This window comes from Dreissena polymorpha, chromosome 5, assembly GCF_020536995.1.
Source record: "Dreissena polymorpha isolate Duluth1 chromosome 5, UMN_Dpol_1.0, whole genome shotgun sequence".
NCBI lineage: Eukaryota > Metazoa > Mollusca > Bivalvia > Myida > Dreissenidae > Dreissena > Dreissena polymorpha.
The window spans coordinates 56,395,946-56,407,888 of record NC_068359.1 but is presented as its reverse complement, the minus strand read 5'-3'; the positions used below and the strand labels follow the sequence as shown (position 1 = coordinate 56,407,888).

The 11,943-nt window shown below is 34.6% G+C and overlaps 1 protein-coding gene across 1 annotated transcript; it reads right to left on the bottom strand.

Annotated features, from left to right (window-relative positions):
- Window positions 1–103: 103 nt before the first annotated feature.
- On the bottom strand, window positions 104–10,976 carry LOC127831045 (transmembrane protein 222-like). The gene is made up of 6 exons (XM_052356035.1): window positions 10,802–10,976; window positions 7,929–8,013; window positions 6,817–6,848; window positions 5,688–5,796; window positions 3,133–3,263; window positions 104–495 (listed from the first exon to the last, which is right to left on the bottom strand). Exons 1-6 carry the CDS (start codon window positions 10,936–10,938, stop codon window positions 414–416), a joined length of 576 nt encoding a protein of 191 aa, XP_052211995.1. The 5' UTR covers window positions 10,939–10,976; the 3' UTR covers window positions 104–413.
- Between the last annotated feature and the right edge of the window lie 967 nt (window positions 10,977–11,943).

The window sequence follows — 11,943 nt, the reverse complement described above, 5'->3', positions numbered from 1 at the left end:
GAATGCCAAATGGTACCTTTTTGCACCAAAGAGGCGATTTGGGGGTATTAAAATGTATGATTTTCAAACTGTGTGTTAATAGTTATGAGACATGATTTGTGCAATATAACATGCACGTCCATATCACAGAAGTACAATACATGCGTACAACATTTTCCACTGCACAACACTACCACAATAGATACAACTAGATAGATATGTGCCATAGACACAATATACATGTATGCAGTCAATTGAAAATCTGATGGTTTATCACCAAAAAAAAACAACTTAATATGTATCACTTGTTTCAAATATACATTTCCAGGACTCGCCCACAAATCTTTACAGTCAAACTGTGAACAGACAGATACAAATTTGACAAAACATGCCCAGGAATCTTGGCTCCCAACTCATAAATGTGCAAATCAAAGTCAGGTAAACACTACCAGCAGGGCAACCAAACCTCCAACCATGATCAGGAATGGCAGCCAGGTTTTGAGAAAACCGCAGACACTGAAATAGAAGGATGTTACAGAAATGATGCTAAAACAAATTTGTGATTGAAAAAATATCTATCAAGTAAAGTTTAAAAGCCTTGAATGACTTCTTAACTTGTTAACTTTTGAAGGTTTTTATTCAGGTTATTTTTTTATGCTTAAACAATTAGTAGTATTTCATGCAACATAAGCCTGACAAAGATGTATGAACAGATAAAAATGATGTCTGAGATTTAACTCTTGTTTAGGTATAACCATGTATCTCGTGTATTTACAATTAGGAAAAATTGTACATTTTGTCTTCAAAAATTCTCATGGCTGAAAGTAATCTGGTTTGCGCCCGAAAATGATTTTCTTAATTAATGTAAAGTGGGGGGGGGGGGGGGGTATAAGGGCTAACCCTGTAGAGTTGAAAGAGCGACAGGTTAGGAATATTAACAAAATCAAATGCCCAAAAGAATAATCGTTCATCACATTGTAATCAGTCAGTAATATAAAGGGAGATAATCGTTTCTAGTCATTATCAAATCATTTTCGGCAATTGAGCGAAAACCTCAAAATATACACTTTTTGAAGTAAAACAAATGAAAAATGAAGTTTCTTGGTCCTAATTCGAGCACAACGTTGCATGTATAGGATGTTAAGAATAAATGGCGATGAGAGTGGTTGGCTGAATTAGATGAATGTGAAATAATATGCAGTGAATGACTTAAATACTGACATCCCTCTTGTTCCTGATGTGTGTTGTTGTGTTTAAAAAATCAATAAGTTATAATTCATCCAGAAGAAAATGCAGTTAACACCCATGCAACTGTCAAAGCACACAAATCAATGTTGGTTACTATCGTGAAAGCTAACATGCTGTGTTTAAAAGATGTGTGCAAACTATTTCAGCATGTTTTAAAACATTTCTTTATTTGATGAAACTTAAATTGATCCATATATCTTAAAACTATTAAATTTAAATTAAACATAGACACAGTAATTTTATTTGCTGATGCATAGACCAATCATGAAATTTAATAAGTGCTAATCAATTAGAGCATTTTTGTCATATTGGGCTTAATTGAATTAAACACCTTAACTCTTTTCTCTAATGATATGTGAATCTGGCAACTTCTAATAAAATAATATAGTTACAAAGGATATTTTGTCATAGTGTTTATATATTCTAAAAGAACATATTATTTTTTTGCAATTAATTATTGTCCCTTGATGATGCTTTCATATTGAACCAGACATACCTTTTTAAAAGTGGTAATGGAATAAGTCAGTGAACTCATTGAGGGAATTTTCAAAAACCACTACTAGAATATTCCATGCCTATAAACTCATTTTTTTCAATAAACTCAGTATTATACATCTGCATCTGATGACTTGAGAAAACATAAGGACAAAATAAGACATTTCTACAGACAAGGAATTTTACTTTTAGTAAAAAAATTCTGTTAAATTCAAAATGAGTTTGATTAACATATCATTAAATTGTCTTTCAAAGAGGAATGAGAAGTACTCATTTACAAAGTTTTCTAATTGGCTAAGTTTCTGGAGCTTTAGGGGTCTTGCCACCCCCATGTCCCCCAACCAGGGCTTTGCCATGGACCCACCAGGTACCCATCCGGCCCACAGGACCCCCAGCAACATGTTCAGGTTTTCAGACATGTTTAACTTTCACCCATGAATTCTGATGTGTTATCAAAAGGAAGCATACTTTGTCCATATCTGACATTTTTATGTATTAGCATGAAGCAGCCAAGTTTGACCCTACCTGACATATTTCCCATGTATTATCATTAGACAGCATAGTTTGATATTAACTGACATATTTCCCATCTATTAGCATAAGTCGGCATAGCTTGTCCTTACCTGACATATTTCCCATCTATAAGCATAAGGCAGCATAGTTTTTCTTTACCTGACATATTTCCCATCTATTAGCATAAGGCAGTATAGTTTGTCCTTACCTGACATATTTTCCATCTATTAGCATAAGGCAGCATAGTTTGTCTATACCTGATATATTTCCCATATATAAGCATAAGGAAGCATAGCTAGTCCTTACCTAATCATATTACCATATAGTAGCATAAGGCAGCATTGTGTTTCCTTACCTGACATATTTCTCATCTATAAGCCTATGGCACCATAGTGTGTCCTTACCTGACATATTTCCCATATACAAGCATAAAACAGCATAGTTTGTCCTAAACTGACATATTTCCCATCTATGAGCGTAAGGCAGCATAGTTTGTCTATACCTGACATATTTCCCATTTACCAGTATAAGCATAAGGAAGCATAGTTTGTCCTCACCTGACATATTTCCCATATATCAGCATAAGGCAGCATAGTTTGTCTGTACCTGACAAATTCCCATATATTAGCATATGACACCATAGTGTGTCCTTACCCGACATATTTACCATCTATTTATATAAGGCAGCATAGTTTGTCTATACCGAATATATTTTCCATATATTAGCATAAGGAAGCATAGCTAGTCCTTACCTAACATATTCCCATCTATTAGCATAAGGCAGCATGGTGTGTCATTACCTGACATATTCCCATATATTAGCATAAGGCAGCATGGTGTGTCATTACCTGACAAATTTCCCATCTATTAGCATAAGGCAGCATGGTTTGTTATTACCTGACATATTTCCCATATATTAGCATAAGGAAGCACAGTTTGACCATGTTCCAGCTGTTACTGTTGTCATACTCCATCAAGTTGAGGGCCATGGCGCAATGACTGTGACAGTTGTCACAACACAGATTGTGCTGAAAATAAAGCAGTTTGCATCAGATACTAAAAACCTTATTTTAGCCTCATACTGGGCAACGCATGGGCTTAACCCTTTCCCACTCAGAAGCAAAGTTTAAATGGCTATTTGCAAACAGCATAAAACCAGAACAGCCTGCGAGTAACTCACAGTCTGTTCAGGTATTATGCTGTTTGCTTGCTGCTCATCAGTACCTAAGGCTTGGAACTGAAACCTTTAAAACTTGGATCTAGTAAGAAAGGCCTTTAATAAAATTTAACTTTCTGAGAGACTATAGATGTGTAAAGATACATATCTAAGTGGTAAAGGGTTAATGTGCATAGAATGTCATCACAGGCTTATTAGAGACTACCCTTTCCAACTTCAGTACATTTTAGTTTAGAAGAGACTTCCTTAAAAAGAAAAAATCCATAAAAACAGAAAGTGTCATCCCTGATAACAGAAAGTGTCATCCCTGATTAGAAAGTGAAAGACAGAAAGTGTCATCCCTGATAAGCCTGGGATAAGTCTTAAGGAATGTGCATTCAGCCAGTTTTTTCCAAACAAGGCTCATTTAAAGACAGAAATGGATGTATAACAAGAGTTCCGAGGTCGGAGACATAAGCCCCTAAAAACAGGGCTATGAACTTGTGACCCCAATTTCAATAGATGTCATCTACTGTCCAAGGCCAATGCACATGTGAAGTACAATTTATCAAACCAATCTGTAAATTCGTTGAAGTGTTATTGATTGGAAACAATTTTCACACTTATTGTGACAGTGACCTTAACCTTTGACCTAGTGACCAATTGCATTAGGGGTCATCTACTGTCCAAGGCCAATGCACATGAGAAGTATCAAGCCAATCGGTCAATTCGTTGACGAGTTATTGATCGGAAATAAACTGGTCTACCGACAGACAGACAGACTGACCGACATCCAGCAAAACAATATTCCCCCTCTTCTTCGAAGGTGGGCATAATTAATATTAATGCCTTGTGTGTTTTGCGCAATATTACTGACTTGTTACATTACTGTATTTTAACTTGTAACATTTACATCATTATAGCTTATATAACGGATGACACCTTTGAACATTTAACTGAATTATTTTTTTACAAAACACACTTAATACATCTACACAGTTTTTTGTAAGAAAGTAAATAACAAGGGACAAAATTGTCACAAAACCAGGTTTTTAACTCAAAGTGCGACCTTGACCTTGGAGATATCAACGTAATTCTTTCGCGCGACACACCATCCAATTATGGTGAACAAATGTGTCTAATGATTTTAAAATCTCACCATGAACGACATAGTTATGGCCCGGACAAGCTAATTTATGCCCATTTTTGACCTTTGAACTAAAAGCGTGACCTTGACCTTGGAGATATCAACGTAATTCTTTCACGCGACACACCGTCCAATGATGGTGAACAAATGTGCCAATTGATTTTAAAATGTCACAATGCCGACATTCGCCAATCTAATAACCAGTTTTTTCCTTCGTAAAACCTGGTTAAAAACACACATTTATGATATTGTTTTGGTCACTTCAAATAATATTTCAATATTTCACCACTATGTTTAATGAAATGACAGGTACCCAGGCATCAAAAAAAGTGCCTTTCTTGCTGACATTACCGGTACTGGTTATGTTTCCCTGGGTCCAGTATAAGACTGAATGTTACTACTAGCATGTCTTGAAAAAGGACAAAGTTGAAAAAAAGGAAATGATCTCAAAAATGTTATTATTTCTCTACGTTTTTTTAAGTAAAACAATAATTCAAAAACTTGCTTTCTTGATGCAGTTGTAACCAATTAAAATACCTTCATTTTTCCTTTTGTAAACTAAACAAGGGGTATCCGAAACTATTTGTTTTTGTTAATTTTTCAGATCCCGGCTATAAATATATATTATATTAGTCATGTGGTTCTGTAATATTAGTATGCTACCAAATTATTTGATTCTTGTTTTGGGAAACCAGGTTAATGCATGTGCTAAAAGTAGTCCCTGATTAGCCTGTTCAGTCTGCATAGGCTAATCAGTGACATCACTTTCCACTTGAATGTTTTTTTTTGTTTCAAGGAAATCTCTTCTTAGCAAAAAGTGTCGCCCCTGATTAGCCTGTAATGCAGACTGCACAGGCTAATCAGGGACGACATTTTACGCACATGCTTCTAGCCCCATTTTCCCAAAGAGACTCTTTAACTTTTTTTAGTGCTGGAACCGAATTTTGAAGGCCTTTGCAAACAGTTTGGATCCAAAGAGACGCCACAGAATGTGGCATCTCATCTGATTCCAAACTGTCTGCTATTCTGATAGTATACTTTGAAAAAAATCGAAGAAAATGCTAATTTTAGAAATTCAGCAGACGACATTTTAGCAGACGACAAATTTCCCAGCATTAAAAGGGTTAATAAGAACTGTCCTGAACTTACCATTCGCCCTTTGTACTCTTCCGACGCCTCGTACACACACGAGTCCCATGTCTCCTTTGGGTGCTGTCCCTTTCTGCCCCGGACTTTTTCTGGGTTCAACTGCCAGTATCTATAAATGTGTCGTGTTACATGCTGTATCTGATTAATATAAAAATAGTGTCCTTACGAACCATCAAAAGATGTACAATATCTGTGTAAGCGAGTTGTTTTTGTTAAAAATCGGGTCCGGTATACGGACCCATTCAAAATGGAAAAAAGTATTTATTTTTCCCAAATGGGACCTAAAAAATCCAATTGAAGGTTTACACTTTTTTTTATTTAAACATTTTGTTCAGCTCCCATCCAGCCATATAATTTGAACCATAGTAAAATAATACTAATGCTTTTATTCTGAATTTGAAGCCTTTTATTAGCAAAACAGCACAACATTAATTTCCCAATTTTAGTCAAAATGCTGCAATTTTTTCCAAGTCAAAGGGACATGGCGACATTCCCACAATGATGCAAAAAAAATAGGTTAGTGCAGCCTATCCCCAAACAAGCAACATACCATAATTAAGAATAGGATTGGGACAATACGAATATTATCAAGATTAGAACTTAGGGTATACACACTCAACTACTTGGCAGTGTAACAAAATGATTCTGAATAATTGTATAACAAATACACACGAAGAATGATAAAGAAGACAATATATGTATTTAACACAACAACAAATGTTCCTAAAACATGTGCCCAAATTGACACAATAAGGCATTGTTCAGAATCATATAAAAAATCATATAATGCATACCTTTGTGATCTTGAAACCCATGTACATTGTAACCTTCAGATTTGACCTAAAAATCAATTAGTGTCCCCTTTTCCTGCTAACTAACAATTAAAATGACTGCAAGCATTCCTCAGATATGGTTACATATTGACCTCAAAATCAATGAAGGTCTTTCTTTTCTTATATGTAACCTGACATCGTTTAATTTTGTATGATCATTGGTGAAAGTTGTACCATGCGGACACTTAAATATGGACCGACCATATAAAAGACCAACCTCACTACTGTCTAATGCAAAACTGTTTAAAAGGATCCATAATTATCACATATTAACACATATAACAAAACAAACTCACTTTGTAGGACGACCAAATGCCATATCATCTTCCTGTAATAAAATCAGTAATTCTCAAGTGCAATCATACAAGATTAATACATGTACATGTAGCATGTCAATAACTCATGAAATGTTAAGATATAGCGGTACATGTAACACAGGCAGTTCAAGTTGAGTCATAGATAAACACATTATTTTTCTTTATTAGCTAAATGCTTTAGCCATTGCAATTTTTCACCATTTTGACAATATGACCTATATCCATGACATTGGGAATAAAAGTTTCATTTATCTTATTTTGGGAAAAACTAGTATTGATTGGTTAAGGCTCACAAATCAATGATCAAGCTAAATACAATTGGAATATTCAAAACCTAATCAAATTATTAAAACAATTATTAAAACCACAAATGTCTTTATTTTTAATTACCGTAGTTTTCAAACATCTGAAGTCAAACCATCAACTGAGATTTTAGGACTGTATTTGAAGAATAACATACTTTTGGGTATTTAAAATAAGACTCAATACTGGCTATAAAATAAGACCCAATGTACTGGCTATAAAATAAGACCCAATACTGGCTATAAAATAAGACCCAATGTACTGGCTATAAAATAAGACCCAATACTGGCTATAAAATAAGACCCAATACTGGCTATAAAATAAGACCCAATACTGGCTATAAAATAAGACCCAGTACTGGCTATAAAATAAGACCCAATACTGGCTATAAAATCAGCAAAAAAAAGAAAAGAAAAAGAAACAACAACTTGTTCTATTCAAGTTTATCAAATTGATGCTGACATCAGCGCTATTGTACTACAAAAAAGCAGACACATAACATAACATAACATAACATAATGAAACACTGATATTTAAATTTTTTTAATCATCTGAGTCCTGGGACTCAATTACTAGCAAATCTTTAAGTCCCCAAAATGAAAGAATGAGTCCAAATATTAAACGATATTATTTTTTTGAGAAATTTCAATGCATTTTTGGGACTCACATAATTCGAGACTTTGCATAAACAGAGCTTTTTGTAAGTCCAGGACGCAGGACTTGCAGGTAAAAAAAATCACTGAATGAAATCCTTATAAATCCAATGAGCAACACAGTAACACACTCACCGACACAAAGTAAGGTCCAGCAAAGTCTCTGATCACGCCCGTACTCGTTGCAATGCCCATGTGACCAATGAATGGCATAAACCAGCTGAAACATTTCAGCAATGTTATTAATACCCCCTTCAACAATAACCCTTTTCCCCATAAGAAGCAAAGTAAAAATGGCTTTTGCAACCAGCATAATACCAGAACAGCCTGCGAGTAACTCGCAGTCTGTTCAGGTTTTATATGCTGTTTGCTGCACATCAGTACCTAAGGGTTTAAAATGAAGCCTTTGAAACTTGAATTGAGTAAGAAATGTATTTAATTAAATTAAATTTTTATGAGACTACAAATGCAATAAAACAATGCATCTTAGTTGTAAAGGTTTAAAGGAAAACAAGTTAATAAAATTGGAAGGCCAATGCTGATCCTATCAGAATAACTTGAACAAACTTTGTACATGTAAATAATCAGCCTACAATTTTGCAACATTCTGATTGCAGCTTCGAGATTTAAAAACAAGAGCTGTCAGAGGACAGCGCGCTTGACTATTCGAGTGCCTGACAGTATAACGTAAGCCATCATGGCATACATGCCATAATTTTTTAGGTCCAAAGCGGGACATTACATTAAAAATTGTCAGGACATTTGACCAAAAAGCGGGACACCTAAAACGATCTATCATTTCACCTTTACTGTAGTCAGTATAGTACTAACAAATACTCTTGATACTTTTATTCAAGACATAAAACATCTGATGTGAAGCATGGAATCTAAAACATAACAATAACAGTTTTATAAAATAATACAATAGCAAACAACGAGGATAATATTCATCTTTTTAGAGTACAAAATCTAGAACATTACAAAAACAATACTCATTATATTAATTTCAATGGAAAACATTAACGCAGGGGAGGCTATCCAGTACACTGAAAGTACGGGTTACAGTAAACTATCTACCGAACAGTTACACACGGAATGCGCGGCCGTACACATTTCCGAGGTAGGTTTTTGGTGGAAGCAAACCGTCTTTGTGTTCATTTTAAATCTCAACAACGCCTCAACCGTTTTTACACCAACAAAAACAAAAGGACAAAAGAAGTCTATGGATTTTTTTCTTTTTCATAAAAAAAGAAGTCTATGGATGCTTTACTCGAATTATTTTTCTCTAATGTTAATAATCATATTTTGTTTTCTTCTTATATACACAGATTAAACTGAATTGTGAATTGTCATGCGCTGTATTGGGGTAGTGTCAAACTGTGATGAATACCAACACGTTGTTTTTATTACAATAACACAAGACAAGATGGGTACCACTTTTACTGTTTGTTGCGATGTTTTTTTAAGCATGTATCCATGCGCAGTTTGTTACTTGTCAATTGTCGCGGCTTAATTGGAGTAGGGTCAAACTGTCATGCATAGCACCTCGTTGTTTTTAGCTTAATTGGAGTAGGGTCAAGCTGTCATGCATAGCACCTCGTTGTTTTATAACAATTACACCCAATTACACTAGACAGGATGGGTATCACTTATTGGACTGTTTGTTGCGATTTTGGTATATTGCACATTCGGATTATCCCGCTATTTTTGAACTAAACATTGAATGTAAAAGACTCATTAATGACGTAGAGTTAATTTTACAAAACAATTGTTTTGTAAACCGTTTCAAACAAATACAAAAATAAACACATTTTCAACATTTATTTCATTATAATACAACTATCGATAGCAATAAGCGACCACTATCTTGAAGACCACCATGGTGTGAATGCCTGATGAAAACAATAATTAGCCGATAAATCGCTGATAAGGTGTCATAAACAACACTGGTACACACGATAAGTAGAATCGGATTGTTATTTGGGGGCAATAAAGGGATTAGCGGGGGTAAGTGTTAGCGAAACAGAGCTTGAATAGCGAATTTTATTGGGAACCTATAGACCTTACATCGTTTTTTACGAATGTTGGGACAAATCGTCTCATATCGGGACGGCGGGACAAAGGGCCCAAAAGCGGGACTGTCCCGCCGAGATCGGGACGTATGGCATGTATGCATCATGGAGAGGGGGGGGGGGGTATAATGTGGGTGTGTGGTCATTAAATGGAGGATCTTTCAAAAATAAGGAATACATATTTTTTTTTTTACTTATTTTTTTTTGGGGGGGGGGGGCGAGTTCTGGGGTGGGGCATGGGGGATAGTTTGGGTGGAGTGCATTGTGGTATGTCAGGTAAGTGTTGTTTTGTCAAAGTATGAATCAAATGTGATCATAAATTCATAAATAAATTAGTTATGGCAATTTAAGCAAAATGTTCAATTATCTAAGTATGAAAGGGGCCATAATTCTGTCAAAAGGCTTGATACAGTTGTCTGCTCTTGTGTATAGATTTGGGTCATGTTGGTAAAGAAGTATGCAAAATATAAAAGCAATATATATTTGTATGCCCCCTTTTATTTTGCCATAAACTGTGCAGTAAAAAGTGCAAAACCAATAAAAAATATTTGTTATTAATATGTATTAATGTGTTTTATGTCTAAAAAGGCATTCACATAGATAAAAATAACTTATAAATGGCCAAAATAGCTGGTTAAATGCAAATGTCAGTTGTTTGCTGGCAATGAACCAGATTTTTTGGCAGAAAAAACAGCAAAAAAAATCACCTATTTTTTACGTGTTTTAAAGAAATCATAATTTTTTTATTTTTATCCAAATAAAAAAAGAAAGACATCATTATGTTTCTTTTAAGTAGTATAACATCAATGCAAAATATCATTCAAATATTCCCATTTTATAAAAATCATTGCCTCTTGCTACTTTTGTTTTAACCTTTAGTTTAAAAGCAAGATGCATTTTATACATTTATTAGATCTACAATGCTATATATCTTACGTCAAGCATGGTATGGGTGTCCAAACAATACAATTTGGATATCTTTGTTTGTTATGGTCGATTCTATGACCGTTGCTCAGAGGTAATGTCATTTTTATTGGTGATTTTTCTCCAGTTTGTTCTATATTTCCATCCATATCCGTCAACAATGGGACAAGCTAGCATGAAGGTTCGATAAATCTAACATGTAAATTAATTATATTAATTTAACATTTAAAAAAAGTATAAATATTTCATTAACATTCAAAATACTGAAAAAGAAAACTTGTTCTCATAATTAGTAAAAACACAAACAAGTTTTGTTTTATAATAATGATCCTCAAATAGACTGGTTATAAAAGGTCATGATAAACTAATAGTAATCATTAAGGCCACATGATGAGTGTAAAAACCTTAAATAACAAATATTTTACAACTTTTAACATCTATAAATCGCTTCACCTGTCCTATTGTTTCATTTAACGGATGATCAAGAGTCAGAATCGGATTCAATCGGTTTGCGTTAATTTGCATGACGGCGCACTGGCCTATGCTTCTATAAGGTCCGCGCGCTGGTATAATAGATAATGGTCAACTACAAAATCATGGAAAACCAAAGACCTATGTTATCTATAGGTCTTTGGGAAAACCAAGTTCTTTCATTGACGCAGTTCCATTCAGTTATATATTCAGTCTGGCCATACCACATTGTCCGTGACGTCATTTTGGCTAGCACGCATAGACGAACATTGTGCCTCAGATAAAAAAATCCAATCTCTCGTAAGTATCTTATTATCAAATCGATTTTAATGAGTATGGCCACACTTTGCAATGTAACAAGACCACATCTAGCGGTTAACTTTTAGCAATTGCTATAACACAGACGTTTATCACGGGTACCACCTCTTTTTGCAATGCAATAAATAGAGTCAAATTTACCACCTCTACACATTCGAAGATTAAGAACCATGGCAAATGAAACTTTTAAAATTGTTAATAAAATATGTCCACCTGTTCTGCATGACTTAGTTGAAAGAAGAAATAATAATTATAACATAAGATACTCAAATATATTGCAGGTTCCATCTGTAAAGACAGAACACTATGATAGGAGAAGTTTCAGGTATGCAGCCCCAGTCCTGTGGAACTCGCTGCCTGACGAA